Source organism: Solanum pennellii, chromosome 9 (assembly GCF_001406875.1).
Source record: "Solanum pennellii chromosome 9, SPENNV200".
Taxonomy (NCBI): domain Eukaryota; kingdom Viridiplantae; phylum Streptophyta; class Magnoliopsida; order Solanales; family Solanaceae; genus Solanum; species Solanum pennellii.
In genome coordinates this window covers 3855954-3872288 of record NC_028645.1, presented here as the reverse complement: position 1 = coordinate 3872288, position 16335 = coordinate 3855954, and the positions used below count along the sequence as shown (strand labels likewise).

Genomic DNA, 16335 nt, shown 5'->3' with positions numbered 1-16335 from the left:
CCCCCCCCCCCAAAACCACCACCACCACCCCAAAAAAATAATAATTTTGTTTTTAAAAAATATTTTCAATTTCATAAATTATTTTTTACTCTAGTAAAAATAAAAGATGTCTCTCAAAAACATTTTTCATTCATAAATCAATCACTAAAAATCATTTCCGAAAAATATTTTCTACTCACCAACCAAAAATGAGAAAATAAGTCTAAAATCTACTTGTTTTCCAGGAAATCATTTTCCATGAAAAACATTTTCCTCCATACCAAACATTGTCCTTTGATCTTGTGGTCTTAAACATGCACGTGGAAAGCTGAAATTAAAATGTTACCAAAAAAGGAAGAGGTCATTCTTTTTGAAACAGACTAAAAAGGAAATGAGGTCATTCTTTTTTAAACGGAGGGAGTAATTATATTTATACCATATTGTATATAAAATCCTTGACTAAGAGTTTGGTTTCCTACTTTTATTTCTGGTTGTTTCAAATACTTGGTTATTCTACAATGTAAAATTGTTTGCTTTTGATTAAGATGTAACTTGCGAACTCATGTGCATGGTTCATTTAACTTGTCACCTTGTTTCTAAAAGATTTTTAATGTTTTTTTTGGTCAAATCTTAACGGCTAAACCGGCAACAAAACTGATAACAACCAAAAACCAATAAACTAATAAGTCAATATCTTAATGATTCGATAACGGTTTAGCATATCTACAAACGATAACCAATAAGCCAAACCGATAGACTTCAAAATCGAACCGACCGATACACAACCCAAATGAATGGACACTTCATATATAAGGTAAGGTGTCATAGTGTATGTTATTTATGGACGATATAGTACTGATTGATGAGTCTCATGTGAAGTTAACGCTCGGTTGGAAGCCTGGAAATAAACCTTACCTAAATGGTTCAGGTTGAGCAAGACTAAAAACAAAGTACTTGAAGTACAAGTTTAGTGATGCATCATATGAGGTACGTGTTTGAAGTGAGATTTGATACATATATCATCCATATGGTAAATTTCAAATATTTTAGATCTTTAGTCCAATGAAATAGAGAAATCAACATGATGTCATACGTCATATTGATGCAGGATGAATTGAGGTTCAACCATGAAGTTCTTGTGTAAAAAAAAAAGTTTAGTTCCAAAGAACGGTGGTTAGACCAACTTTTTTATGAGGCAAATATTGACTAGTCAATAACTTCCATTTTCGAAATATGAAAGTTGCAAAACGAGTTCAGATGGATACATGGTCATGTGGAGAAATAAGATAAAAAAACAATGATATCCAAAACAAATGTGAATGACCTCTATGGTGGACAAGATAGAGGAAGAGAACCGAAGATGAGTAAAGGGAACCGAAGCTGAGATGTATGTGAAGAGATGCTCAAAAGCCAAGTAAGAAGGCGTGAGAGGTTAATATGGTGGGCATGAAAAAAGGTAGAAATAGACCATTGAAGTATTATAAAAAAAGAATATTTGATATGACATGACAACAACTTAAGCTTCATGAAGACATAACTTTAGATAGAAGGATATATACTCTGCATGCTTTTCAACTTGTTTATACCTTGTGGGAGCTTAAGAGCACCGTGTCTATCATCATATTAGCCATATGCATATATTTTCTTTTTAGTTACCATATTTTTGTCATTGTATTAGCCTCATGCATATATTTTCTTGTTAGTTACCATATCACTTTGTTGTTATTGTTTTTTTTTTGCCCTGGTCGCTTTTTACTACTTCCCTTATTATTTGACATACTTTTCTTCATTGTTGGATCCCTTTTATATATACTTGAATTTGCTTACACTTAAGCTGAAAGTCATTCAAAAATGGCCTTGCTACCTCCATGAGGTAGAGACAAGGGTCGTCTGATGTGAGGGATAGAAACAAATAGAGACAAAATAAAGTTTTTGTATCTTGTTTGGTTGCCATGTTTGAGATAACTTATCCCACCATTTATACTATAGTGATGAGATAAAGTTTTCATTATTTTAACCTTTTTTCCCCTCAAAATACCCTCTTCACCCTCACATTCATCATTCCTCTTCTTTACAAAAAATACTATCAAAAATTCTTATTTTATGATGAAACATTTTAATCATATTAACAAAAGAACAACTTATCGGACACTATTTTACCACACACTAACTACTTACTTTTAAGTTTCAGCAACTGTAACTATACACATGTGCTTATTTATAAATCAATTTCAAACTTTGAGAATATGGTCCAGAGCTTAAAGCTTATCACCTATTTACAATTAGCTTGATGAGCCAATAGATCACATTATGGTGCTCCAATCCATGTCAATCAATTATAAAGTTGACAATAATGTCAAAAACAGACTCAAGTGGTTAATCTGGATGACAATATCACAGTCGATGATGGGAACAATGATTTTTCAAGTGGGACGTAAGAGAGCACTAAGGTGTATATACATAAATATTTCTTTCATAAAGAAGATTCTATACTAGCTACCCCTATACAATCTTTTGATTCCCTGTAATCATTCTATACATAATATAAAATCATAATATGAAAAAGGTTACCAACACAGCATGCAACATAGAAAAAGTTGGCAATTTGGCACGTAATCACTTAACCTACTATGCTTTTTTACGCAGAAAGTTTTTTTTATGCAAAAGATATAGGCAATGTGATTGGTCTAACCACATTGATTATGTTTTCTAAGAGATCATTATAGATGCATCAAACACGACACTAATTTTAAAATAAGACAAGGTGGGCTGTGAATATTTAATGGAACCGTTTTTAACTTTAAGATGATGTACCTCATAATATTCATGTGCCTAACCTGGGGCATTTGGAACAAAATTTTTGCCCACAGCAACGTATCAAACTTTAAAATACTTTAAAACCCACAAGAATATTCAATTCAGAAGTGGCAAGTTTGGTGCAATGCCAATGGAAAGAGCAGTAGGATACTCATGGTCTAGCTATAAAACTTGCCAACTCACACCACTTAGCTAGGGAAATTTCTAACACACAGATTCTCATCGAATTAACCGGCATGCAAAAACTTATGTACTAATTTACATCAAAATTTAGAACCAAAGGAAAGATATAATTTACAGCCATAACTATTTGACAAGAATTATTACCAAGGACCAACGCAATAATAGAGTGATCAACTATGAGGACCAATAGCAAAAGAGAAAACACAGTTTCTTTAAGGAAGCAACCCACGCACCTTGGTTGTCAATTTGTCATTTACATAACCATAGAAGTTTCTGCAAGAAATTAATATCCATGAGTATGAGAATAGACAGGGAACTTTAATATTCAAATATTAAGATATACGAGGAAGTATTAAACCAATTCAAGAACATTTGAGCTCATCCAAAGCAGACAACTAACAGAAAGTTGCAACAAAATAAAAGTGTACTCACTCCCAGTTTACTTTTCCTAGAAGCAAGTGATGAGTAGGTCCGGATGACTAGGCCACTTCATTTTAAAAAGTGGAAGGCTTACTGAGTAATTAATTAAACAAATTATATACACAAATGAAATCCAACAGATTTTGTCCTCATCTGCTGATCACATAATGGGCAAAGAGAACGAAAATAGTGTGAAGGACTTGTCTATATATACAGAAAAGCAGCAGTTACTTATGCTGCACTTGTGACCTTGTAATAGTAGTGCTCTCAAAGAGGTTGAGCTTTGTTGCAAGTACACAATGGAGGCAGTACGTGAACTATACAACAGAGCCAAACCCTTTCTTGCAGTCATTTTTCTCCAATTTGGGCTAGCAGGCATGGATATTCTCACCAAAGTGGCCTTGAACGAAGGAATGAGTAACTATGTATTTGTTGTGTACCGCCATGCAGTTGCCACTTTGGTTATTGCTCCTTTTGCAATAATTCTAGACAAGTATGTCTTTCCCTCCCTCTCTGTTTTCAATTAACGTGTTTGCAACATCAACTCTAGTCTATTTCTCAGTGGAAGAAAGATATACAAAAAGTGTTTCTTATAATTTCCCCTAGAGAAAATGATGGCAAACTGAATATTTCTTAACAGGAAAGTAAGACCAAAGATGACCCCCTCAATATTTGCTAAGTTGGTACTTCTTAGCTTACTGGAGTAAGTCTTAAAACACTCAAATTCACTTTTTCTCCATGCAATCAGTATCTAACATAAGCATGTTTCTCTTGACCAACAGGCCTGTCATCGACCAGAATCTCTACTCTATTGGCCTGAAATACACAACAGCAACTTTTGCAGCTGCAATGTGCAACATTCTTCCTGCCATTACTTTTATAATGGCCTGGTTATTCAGGTAAACAATATGCTGTGTGTCATTCTACAGATATAAATACACATGATCACTAGCAAATATGAATTAATAAGAAAATCCCAACATGGATTTTTTGACAAAAGGACAATTCCCAAATCATGATGTTAATTCTTTTGGCACATATATTGTTTATTCTAGGCTTGAGAAGGTGAAGCTTACAAGCATCCGCAGCCAAGCCAAAATAGTTGGGACTATTGCCACAGTGGCAGGAGCCATGATCATGACACTGGTACGAGGCCCAATAGTTGAACTATTTTGGACAACAGGAAATGCCGGTCATAACTCTCAAAGTGGTGGGTTAAATCTAAGCCATGCTATCAAAGGTTCCATCATGATAACAATTGGGTGCTTCAGTTGGGCTGCATTCATGATTTTGCAGGTAAAGACAGAACTTAGTTAGAAGAAATAAGTAATTAGCAACTAACAAGTAAGCATTATATCTGACTCTAGCACCCTATTCCCAGGCAATCACACTGAGGACTTATCCCGCTGAGCTCTCGCTCACTGCTTGGATATGCTTGTTGGGAACAACTGAGGGAGCCATATTAGCAATGGTAATGGAGAGAGGAAAACCTGCAGTGTGGGCCATAAACTGGGACTCTAAGTTTCTTGCAGCTGTATACAGTGTAAGTGAACCATATTTTGTAGATCTCCCCTTTTTGCATGCCTCTTGTATACGGCCATATCGCCTAGTTATTATAATCGAAATCTTTTACTTGATTTAAAAAAAAACTTATGCACAAAACCTGATGTGGTTAAATTTTCTTAGAACACGAGCATACAAAGAGTTTTAGAAGTATTTATTCTTTAGATGTTATTCCAACATATGCACCAAATTGCCCAGTTCTGTACTAGTATGTGTGACAGAACATGTCATCTGAAAGCAGCCAATGCTTCTCCAAATTTAAAGACATTAATTTTAAGATCAATGTTCCCTAACCAACGTAGCAAGCAACTTACTTCTGCAACATGAGGGAAGTGAGGGGGGGAAAAAATCTAGAAGCATAGTTTCACCAATAACTCATAAAGTTAAGCCAATTAAAAGCTTCTCACTTGTCAATTTAAAAAAAAAAAAGCTTCTCACTTGTCATGTCACAATCCAGGGAATATTCTGTTCAGGACTCGCGTATTATATCCAAGGAGTCATAATGAAAGACAGGGGCCCTGTTTTTGTCACAGCTTTCAATCCATTAAGCATGGTTATTGTAGCTATATTGAGTACAATCATTCTACGTGAACAACTGAACCTGGGAAGGTAATACTAATAACCCTAAAGCTCTTATAAGTTACGACCAACACCAAACTCTAATGTAATGACTTTTGCAGGGTACTCGGTGCTGTTGTGATTGTTGTTGGCCTTTACATTGTCCTATGGGGTAAAAGTAAGGATCACAAATCTCCATCAATCGATGAACAAGCAATACCAACACATGAAACCAAAATTGACAAGGAACTTTTTAGTCAGACAGTTACCCACATCAATTCATTGAAAGGAACAACTGCTACCGAAGATGAAGGCATATAATGATTTTCTATTTGAGGCTTTATCTTCCAAATTCCAAAAGGAGGTCTGGCTATAGAGCAGCCTCTTCATCTAAGAAATGAGCTCCTCTTCAGCTGCATCTTGAATTAGTAATTATTAGTCAAAGATGGTTTACAGCGTGTGGCCAAATTTAAGCCAGTTAAACCACCATTTTTGGAAACTTCTTTCTGAACTATAGAATGACTAAACTATGTTAAGCCTATAGGCCTTTTCTTTTGGTTTTTAATCGATATTAAACCATGTATAATAAATTATAGTAACAACAATAATCATGCCCAGACATGTGGATAAGTTGGTTCTTTAACTTCAGATCTACAATACTAAAGTTCTATCTGGAAATATTTCCTGTGTTAAAAGATCAGTGTTTGAAAAGTTTGAACCAGTCAATCTTAACAGTTATTCCGTTGTATGGGTCAGACTAAAATTACTGCAACAGAGATGCTAAGATAAAGTCTGAAACTTGCTTAATTTCGGCTCCTTACCATTTTTTTACCTTCAGGTTACTAGAGAGCCATGAAACTAAAACTAAAACATGCTTAACAAGAGAGTCATTTCATCACTTCCAGTATCACTGTTTGTTACTGGGACGAGCACATATATAATCAAATTATGTATTAAATTGTTGAGCAAGCTGAAATGAGGAATTATTCAAAATTCAAAGGCATACTATTGACACTCACTTGAAACAAATTTTTTTTTTGACAATTGGTAAGTACCCTTGAAACAGAACGTAGCAATTTGAAGATTGAAGCTTCCACCATTTAGCAGCCGCCATATTTCAAGCACTAACAGGTAATCTTAGTCTCACTTTTATCATTACAAAAATGAGTAGTCTATTACTAGTCAATATATTATATGCTACAAACATTCATGTTTGGACGTCTCAAAAAACTGACTCAGTTCTAATATCTGATAACCCATAACATATTCACCAAATTGAAGATTCCAAATTAATGAACTAATGTACCCTAAATTTAATGTCATACCTCCCCTATAAAACTTAATCTTTGACTTACAAAGAAACAACTATTACACTTCAACCAAACTATTGGGGTCAACTATATAATCCTCAATACTCATTTCGCTTCATTTAAAATACTTCACAACTTCTATTTTATCATTTTCTTTAATTCCTTCCAATATGATATGCACATTAAACAAGCATTTCAAATTCCATGTCAAATAAATGGAAGGAAGGAGTACCATTCAATACGAAAAGAAAAGGTATTTTTACTTTATACTTCAATGTGTACATGCACTTGCCTAAACCTTTATGTTCCAAATTTATACTCTTATCCTTATCTCGTCACCAGCTATCCTTTTTTACTTTGTCCTAGCTTAATTGATTCTTTCCGCTAAGTTCAAAAGTTTTGCTATCTCTAAGAGTACTTCTTTATAATTGATAGTATATGCGGTCTTAGCCTAAGCATGCTATCTATGTAGTGGTGTACTACAGTTTTGACAATTGGATAATTTTTTTTAAGGACAGATCTACTCCTTCAGATAAAATCTTATGTCACAGTATTTCCTTGTTAATCCATATATGTTAGGAAAAGAATGACACATTTATATATTTGGAAATATCTAGCAGTTAACTTCTCATTATGCCGTTAATGAAAAGCTTTTATAGCAATACAAGTTTCAAACATCTCCCGTTTTAACTTAAATTTTGTGTTGACTCATACTATGTCATTTGAATTGAAATGAAGTACCAATTTTTTATTTTTTTTTATAACGGAGGAAATACCATTTATATTGAACATGTCTCTAGCTAACCTTACGTATTTTTTTTGTTTTCTTCTCTCTTTCTCTGCACAATTTTTTCTTTCTAAGACAAGTATAATTTTCTTATTTTCCTTGCTTTTCAAATATGGTTAGGGTGAAGAGATAATAAATGTTGATGCATGCAGAAAATGTGAACCCGAAACACATGCAGAGATCTTTGTCTATTTTTCCAACTAAGAAACTAAAATCATAAGCATCCCCATCTATTACAAATGTCTTTAATCACTTTCATAAGCATTGTCGACTTAGTAGTTTAAAGTTAGCATTTTAAGCACTTAACAGATGTTATAGTCTCTTTTCAACAAATTGTATATCTCTAATGACTCGACCACTTCCAATTAGGTGAAAATCTTACTGCCGGTATGTCTCCTTCGCAGTCACTGCCTTGGAACCACTTCCAACTTCCCCACAAAATCTATAGCTTCCGTGGACATGACAAATTAATTTGGTGAAACTTCTATCTGAACTCTTTAAATTCGTAATGTATGAATGAGCTTGTTCTGGCTTTAATATACAGGTTTCAGGAGAGTTAATACACGTTGTGCAGCATTAGTATCATGAATTCTTCCTGTAGTTCCTGTCAATGGCGTCCCAAAAAAAAACCATTCTGGACAGCCATTATTTATAGGACCACAAAGTAATAAAGAGTACATACTTCTATTATACGGTGTGAAGATGTAGACAAGTTTTTGCATCATACCATGCATATGGATTCCTCTTTATGACAGTCGTCTGACCTCATCCTTCCCATATATACGCTGAAGTTCACGTGTCGCAGCTAGAAAAGATTCTGAAGACATAAGAAAAGATGCCAACATGAGAAAAAAGTAAACATTCAAGAATATAAACAGCTCAGTTAATTAAAACACCTTTCCAGATGCGAAATGATTTTTGGTTAATGGACGATCCAGTAATTGTCTGAATAACTTCAAATAGTAAATCCTGAGGTGTGTTCCTGAGCTCCTGAACAATTCCATAGATCGTCTTCCCATTCTCAAAGTATATATGATTATTAGGGTGTTTTGTCTTACAACCAGCATGTCGCTCAAACTCATAAGCGTTAATTGCCTACACGTGGAAGTTACATCACATCTGATCAGTAAATTGTGCAACAAGCTGGTCCTACAATAATGAAAACTGGCATCAAATGTACCTTGGAAAAATTACATGACTGACAGCCACAGAGGTAACCAGAGCCTTTTATAATACCACGGAGCTCCTTCTACCATGCAAAGGAAGAACAATGTCATCTAGTGATCATCACAGTTGCAAAAATAAAACTCATATAATTTAAAGTTTACCTCTCTGGACCAAGCTATATACTTGACAGGTACTCCATCTAACATACCAGTTGAGAGCAAGCTTCTCACATTTGAAGGGAAACTGTTCGAAGGAGGCTTTTTAGTTGCTTTCTGCTCCTCCTTTTTGGAAATAAATTCCTTACTGCCAGCCATTTGAGCAGCACTTGTAACTGTATCCGCATTTGACTCAACCAATCGCTTTCCAGTCACAATATCTGATTGTTGGCCTGAAGACTGACTCATTAATAAGTCATAACTGCAAATCAGCCTTCCAGAAGAATTTATATCGTCATCATCATTGAATCCACCAAAGGATATGATATTGCTTTCTCCATTGCCAAAAGATTGGCTCATTGACAAATTATTGTTTTCAACTTTGCTATAGGTCTGACTCACTGATATGGCATTGTCATTGACTTTGCTGTAGCAGTGGCTCATAGGTGGATTGGTGTCAGCCATCGTATTAATAGTTTGTCCAACTGATGTAATATTGCTATCATCATTACCGAATTGCTGACCCATTGATATGGCAGTATTATTGTCATTGAATGAGTGACTCACTGATATTGTGCTATCATCCTCTCTGCTAAAACTTTGATTCAGCATAATAATATTGCTTTCATCTTTACAAAAAGGGTGACTCATTGACAGTGAGCTGCTCTCGTTGAAGCTGTGACCCAGTGATATTTCATTGCTATCCACCTTGTTAAAAGGTTGACCCATAGATATGAAACTGTTCTCTTCCCTATTAAATGTGTCACCTAATGACATCAGATGCTCATCACCTCCATTGAAAGAGAGTCCCATAGCTATGCAATTATCCTCAGCCTTACTAAAAGCATGATCTGTTGGCATTGCATTGCTGATCCCTCTGGTATAGATATCACCCATTGACACAGGCGTGAAATTCTCAGCCTCCTTCACCTGGCTGACTTTGACCTTTCTGATACCACTATAGTTTAGACCTGATTTATGATCCTCCAGTGTATGGGATATGGATAAACCAAATGAGGAATCACTTCCAAATGGATCTTCCATCACCTTTCTAGACATATTCATGTTGCCTATGCCAACGGATGGAACACTGTTGTCATCAAAGCTGAGCGATCTTGCGCTGTCATTGTCAAACTGTCTTTCTGCATATTGGCCTGATACTGAGTGGAAACCTGGAGTGTTCATCCAGGGGGCAATATTGGAACTTAAAAGTCCAGAGAATGAACTGTGATTAGGTACTTCAATGGCTTGCTTCTTGTTGGGAAGCAATTCAGGCTCGATGCCATCCATGAACCATTGATGTGAACGTTTGGGCTCAAGCGTGGATGAGTTATCATAAGCCATTTCCTGTGGATTCACTTGGCCACTCAGAACTGCAAGATCTGCAAAGATTACAACAAAAAAGATTGTGATTTGAGATTTTACCGATGAGAGAATTTTTGTTGAAACTCTAAGCTAGTTACTAAAGGGGAAATGTAAGGTAAATCAATCGTGAATAGTCATTCACTTCTTTTTCCCTAAGTGAATGACATCCTACAACATTCCTTTTCTTATTCAAGTTCTATTTGAGATTAAGGATATAAGAGAGAAAATTTAGCAAAACTAAAAAAATTGACTTGACCAATAAGAAAAGTATAAAGAGCCCAGCACGTAATTCAGAAATGTGTTGAATCAACAATAAATCTTAAAAACAGTCTGAATACTACTAGCTTATCAAGTATCTACCTCTCTAAGGTTGAGACAAGTTGTAAACTATTGTCAATCTACCTTTCCATGTTTGAGACAAATTGTAAATTGTAATACTAGTTTATCATGTATCAACTATTCAATGTAGGTCAACATCTGTTTGAGACAGGTCGTAAACAATAACACTGAGTTATCATGTATCTACTCCAGATTTAATTTTTCGAATCATATCTTTCTTCCTAAAATCGTACTCTGTTCATCAGCTGCAGGAGATTGAAATTCCAAGAATGTGGTATTATGCTTGGAAGGTCTTGATATAGTGCTTAAAATTCACACACACACACCCCCCACCCCCACCCCACCCAAAAAAAAAAGATATTAGTTCTAATTCCATCTAAACTTTTTTTTTGACGACAAAAGTTCCATCTAAACTTTATATGACCAACCTAAGCATGTTAAAGAGAAGAATTTTGAATGTTATGAATTTTTTTACTTTTAGGAAATTATGAACATTATGATTTGACAATGGGAGTTCCAAGTTTACAATTGATATAATCTGATGATACTTCTTGAGACTAATTTGATAAAAATTTACGTAGTCAAGCAATTATGTGGAGAAGGGATTAAAACATGAGTTGCTCCAAATAGAATAGACCAATCCAATTCTTGTCTCTCGTATTGTTACCTGACATTCATTCGACCTAAAATGACATCAAATTTCAATTATGAATTGCAGTCAATTCATAAGGAAGGATGAAAGACGAAATGGATCACTAAAAGTTGGAAATATTCATACTGACAACCAAACATAGTATCAGTTTCTCTATAATGCACAAGCGCGTTGAACCAGGTATCCAATAATTTAGATGTTCCACAAATAGATGAAAGAATTTTAACAACTATAGTCGAACACAAGCAGAATGCAGTTGACCAATATAGCCACTTCAGTGTGAGTTCATTCCTAGCAATTTGATTCCTCCTAGTTCCTAATAGCAACGAAACCGTTGCGTATTGATTCTCCTATGTAACAGAAACTCACAAAACTTGACAAAACTATCTTATTCACTTTTACTCTCTACACGAGCTTGTCAGAGTACCAAACAACTTTCGCATAGCCAACCACTCATTGCAACTGCACTGCACTAACATTAAAAGAACCAGATATACACTCAATTCACTTAGCTAAGATTCATTAAGCTTTTCCAATCTACTTTACGATCAAACTACAATTATATCTCTAGTTTGCAACCAATGCTCATACAATTCTGCATCAATTTCTCAGAAACCAAACAAAATGTTAAACATTTTCAATTCAACAAACATCAGTTCGCTGAGACGTTTAATAAATGAAACATTGATAATCCAACAGAAATGGTCTAAAACATAACCCTAACACTCCGACATGCAGTGGTGAAGATATACAATATAATAAGCATAATGGAGAATCGGTGATTATTACATATATAGGTACCGATCGAAGTATTTCCAGTGTTCCGGCTCCGACAAAGTCTTGATCGGAAAATTAGAATTGTACCTCTCCGGCAAACTGTAACGGAAGAGGGTAACCGGCGAGATCTATAAAAGGTGAAGAGGAGTAGAAATATATACCATGGTGGGACGCACGATTGAGGATAGCTGTGAGAGATCTGGTACGTCCATGCTGATCTTTTCCAAATCTACGGTCAGGATTTGATAAATTGTAAAAATGGGAGTACTGTACTGAAGGGATGAGGAACAGGGAAGAATTGCTCTCAACTGAACTTGAAGGCTACGTGTCAATGTGCTGTATTAATGCAGTAATTGTAAAAATATATATTAACTAAATAAATATTACTCCCTCCGTTTCAAAAAGGATGAACCAGTTTGACTCGAAACAGAATTTAAGAGAAGAAAGAAAACTTTTTAATCTTGTGATTTTAAATTAAAGTTATGTCAAATGTACCAAAATGTCTTTTAATCTTGTGATCTTAAGTATGTCACATAAAAAAATTAAAATATTGCCAAAAAAGAAAAAGAGTCATTAGAAAATAGGCACACTCTTTTTGAAACAAAAGAGTATTAAAAATAGTACTTTATCATTTAAATTGAAAAATATTCATGTGAAATAAAAATAAATAAATTTTATTACTTTGATGTTGTAGTGAAATATAAGAAAGTGGCCAAAAACCCTTAACTTATAGCCGGATTCCTAACTAAACGTTAATATTTTACCGGAGTAATATTACCCCTTAACATTTTTTTACATATTATCTCACCTTTATTAGCTGACATGTCAACATAAACTAGATATAATGAAATGTTTGATTACGCACACTGCCAGGTATTGAATGGACCCCATAACTCTAAAATTTCTCTCATTTTCATCTTTATTTCTCTATATATATCTTAACATTTTTTCAATCACTCCATATTCAGCCTCATTCTCTTTCATAATATTTGATTTCGTTCTAATTGAATTTGAAGAATTGTTGCGATCTCGATTATCGTAATTGATATCTACACTAATATTTTGATGGAAGAACTATTACTACGACTCAAATTAAAGCAATTAATCTAAAAATTAAGGCATTTAAGTCACGAAAGTAAGTTAAATAAACTAAATAAGAAGTTTTCATAAACTTCAATGAGAATTCTAATGAACTAACTAAATAAATGTGGAAGTAAATGTACCAAAATTACTAAACGATAACCTAAGTCTAAATAAGAAAGGTCATAATCCCAACTAACATAAAACATCTACGAACTAGTCTAAGTCCAAAATATGGACATAGACCCAAAGAGAATCCAAAGCAGCCCAAAAGATGCTAGCTCACCCTTGAATTCGAACGCAACGATCATAAATATTTTAAGCGAGGTCTGTCAATAGCAGCCGAAAGATGTCGTGTACTCAACAAAAATAAGAGCAAGTGCAGTATCAGTACACAATCACCCTATATTGGTAGGATCAATGGCTATCCCACTAAGTGCAACATAAACAAGTTAATTACAACAATATAGTCATGCAATATAACGAACAATTACAATATTGAACATTCACATGCTTTCAATAATACACATTAATAACAAGTAGTTGGTCCTCTCATGGAATTCAAACCCAGACTGTTAGTGCACCGAATCATGATATTCGATCCTATAGTTATGTCAGAATGTGGCAATCCGATCCAATTAGTTATGTCGAAGCATGGCAATTCGATTCATCAACACCCCACAATCACAAACACAAGTATACTTTCAAGTCATACAATTAAGAGTGATTCGTGACATATAATCATTCGTCTATCTCATTTACAACAAGTATGAAGCAACAATGCAACATTCACATACATACATGCATCATAATGAAGCAGTAACAAGAATACATCACACAATCATAAAATCACAACCATCACCTACTTCATAACAAGAATACATCACACAATCATAGAATCACAACCATCACCTACCTCGAAACAAGCTTGAAACCTTAAGAAAGTTGTTCTTTTCTTTTCGGATACGCTCCGCTTGTTCTTGGTCTACAAATAATTGATATAATACGGGAATCAATATATAATCACTAATCACCCGGATTACTAACAATTCTATGAGCCTAGATCAAACCCATGATCTTAATCATCCAATCTAGGGTTGTTTCCACCACAGAATCTATAACAGAATCATTCCCTATCAATATTAACTCATTCTATTACGTTCTACGGATCAAAAAATGGATTCGGGAAGTGAAAACTTACCTTTAGCCTCAAGAATAGTGAAAAACGAGTAGTAGTTGTTTGGGGTCCGTTCCTTAGCTCTAAAAATTGAAAAGTGTCAAATAAGGTCGTTTAGAGGTATATTAATGACATCAAGTCGCATCTCATCCGCCACAGTGGCAAAAACGCCCTCCAAGGCGGGATTCCGGAGATAGAGAGTTATCTCAAGAATTCCAAAATACCCATTTCACAACACACATTTAAATCACGATTAGAAAATACGTACCTTACACACTAAGATCAATTTTCGGAGTTCTACACGTCCGAATTCAGTTCCATAAAGTCATACAAATTCTTTAACGAATTATCTAACTCTTCATGCAATAAAAATCATAAATCCTTCACCTTATTGTTATCAAATTTCCCCACACCTCAAAGACTCCAATTTCGTCCAAATCTGAACTAAGTTGGGAAAAATTCAAATACTACGGAAAAATTTTCCGACCCAAAATTTCCCCTTGTTGACTTTTCTATAACAACAAAATTCGATTGTTACAAGAATAATTTTTGAACCCTAAATATGAAAGCTTATTCAAGTCCGCATTTGCCATTATTTATTCTAATAAAGCAAAAAAACGATGAATTTGAAGAACAATTTTTTAACCCTAACTATGAAATCAAAGAAATTATAAGCCCTAAAGCTTCAAGCTTTTTCGAAATTGAAACTACAATTGAATATTTTGACAAGTAAATTCAAGTTTTAAGCTGATTTGGGAGAGAATGAAGGAATATACAATTGAAAATTGAGGGGAAAAAAAGGATAAAAAAGAGGGTTTGATTTTGGGAGAGAATGAGATTATACCATTGGGGATTAATTATAGCTGATTTGGACTCACATCAGTAATTTTCTTCAGCTTTGATGTTTTATTTTCTCTTCTTACACGCCTAAGGGAATTCGACATGTCAACAAATTAATAAGGGCGAGATAATATGTAAAAAAAAATGTTTTGGGGTGGGTGGGGGGTTAAATACGATCAATGTGAAGTATGTTTAAGAAAAATTTTAATTTTGTAATCTTAAACATATCATATGAAAAATTGAAAATTAAAGAGACAAAAAATTGAAATAAAGAGATAATTAAATAATACAGAAAATTGATCTCTATATTTTATTTTATTTATAAAAAAAAAAATTCGATGCAAATTGAACATAGTATACAATATGTAAAAAGACATTAATAGATTTCAAGTTTGATACTTCTGTTAGCATAATTTTAAACCGTCATGATAATTTAACAATCAAATTAAACTACTATATAAGTACAATTTGTATTTCTCCTAGCAATAATTTTTGTTTGTATAAATTATATTAATCCCAAAAATTTGGATGTTAATTATATTATATTTTAAAGTTTTTAAATTTTTCAAAACTCGCGAATGCATTACTTCTTTGCTCGATATATAGCAAAGAATACACAAGTTCTATGTCATATATATGAGTTCTGTATTAGATAAATAACTAAAACCATCTTTATATTTATTTAGGTTCGAAATAATTGAGGTTATGTATCAACAATAACATTTGTACCAGGTACATTGTTCACAAATAAAATTTTAACGTATCATATATAAATGGATTGATGCATCCGGACATTAAGAGAGAAGCAAAACTTGATTTTTTGTAATTAATTTAAATGGTAGAAATTTTTAGAAATTATATTATCTTAAATCGTGTAATTACGTAATTTTATCTCATGACAACTTAATATCTTAGTGGAGTTTATATGCTTCAAATATGTTAGTATTAACATTATTATATGAATAATCTTAACTAAGTCACATATAAATAATAAACAGAAAAGAAGAATATTGAAGAAAAAAAGTTAAGCAATATTAATCTAAATGTTCGGTTACTTACTAATAGTATTGCCTATTAGTAAGTGGGAGGTAAAAAAAATGTCGATGTCTTACATTTCTTAAAGTATAGATCAACGAAATTATTTAAGTTGTGTTATATATATATAT

The 16335-nt window shown here is 33.7% G+C and overlaps 2 protein-coding genes across 7 annotated transcripts; one reads left to right on the top strand and one right to left on the bottom strand.

Moving 5' to 3' along the window:
* Positions 1-2854: 2854 nt before the first annotated feature.
* Positions 2855-12220, bottom strand: LOC107031426. Of its 6 annotated transcripts, XR_003580360.1 has the most exons (8): positions 12085-12220; positions 8946-10321; positions 8798-8866; positions 8514-8712; positions 8345-8434; positions 5794-5933; positions 4476-4675; positions 2855-3252 (listed from the first exon to the last, which is right to left on the bottom strand). XR_003580360.1 is itself a non-coding variant. In XM_015232788.2 (6 exons), the coding sequence occupies exons 2-5, from the start codon at positions 10281-10283 to the stop codon at positions 8364-8366; spliced, it is 1677 nt and encodes a 558-aa protein (XP_015088274.1). In that variant the 5' UTR covers positions 10284-10321; positions 12085-12220; the 3' UTR covers positions 2855-3252; positions 8345-8363. The 6 variants fall into 6 exon arrangements, 2 of the variants coding, with proteins under 2 accessions (XP_015088274.1, XP_015088276.1); XR_003580361.1 differs by lacking the exon at positions 4476-4675; XR_003580359.1 differs by lacking the exon at positions 5794-5933.
* LOC107031427 (WAT1-related protein At2g37460) lies at positions 3281-6215 on the top strand. The gene is made up of 7 exons (XM_015232791.2): positions 3281-3892; positions 4040-4102; positions 4182-4298; positions 4455-4695; positions 4781-4942; positions 5420-5571; positions 5643-6215. The coding sequence occupies exons 1-7, from the start codon at positions 3699-3701 to the stop codon at positions 5839-5841; spliced, it is 1128 nt and encodes a 375-aa protein (XP_015088277.1). The 5' UTR covers positions 3281-3698; the 3' UTR covers positions 5842-6215.
* Positions 12221-16335: the final 4115 nt, after the last annotated feature.

What these genes read in the sequence shown, in the direction of transcription:
- LOC107031427 (XM_015232791.2), top strand. Translation starts at nt 3,699, where the DNA reads ATGGAGGCAGTACGTGAACTATACAACAGAGCCAAACCCTTTCTTGCA. An exon ending in GTACTTCTTAGCTTACTGGA is followed by an intron (nt 4,103 to 4,181) that starts GTAAGTCTTAAA and finishes CTTGACCAACAG; the next exon opens with GCCTGTCATCGACCAGAATC. An exon ending in CTGCATTCATGATTTTGCAG is followed by an intron (nt 4,696 to 4,780) that starts GTAAAGACAGAA and finishes CCCTATTCCCAG; the next exon opens with GCAATCACACTGAGGACTTA.
- LOC107031426 (XM_015232788.2), bottom strand. Translation starts at nt 10,283, where the DNA reads ATGGCTTATGATAACTCATCCACGCTTGAGCCCAAACGTTCACATCAA. An exon ending in ATATAGCTTGGTCCAGAGAG is followed by an intron (nt 8,867 to 8,945) that starts GTAAACTTTAAA and finishes TTTGCATGGTAG; the next exon opens with AAGGAGCTCCGTGGTATTAT. An exon ending in ATCATTTCGCATCTGGAAAG is followed by an intron (nt 8,435 to 8,513) that starts GTGTTTTAATTA and finishes TTATGTCTTCAG; the next exon opens with AATCTTTTCTAGCTGCGACA.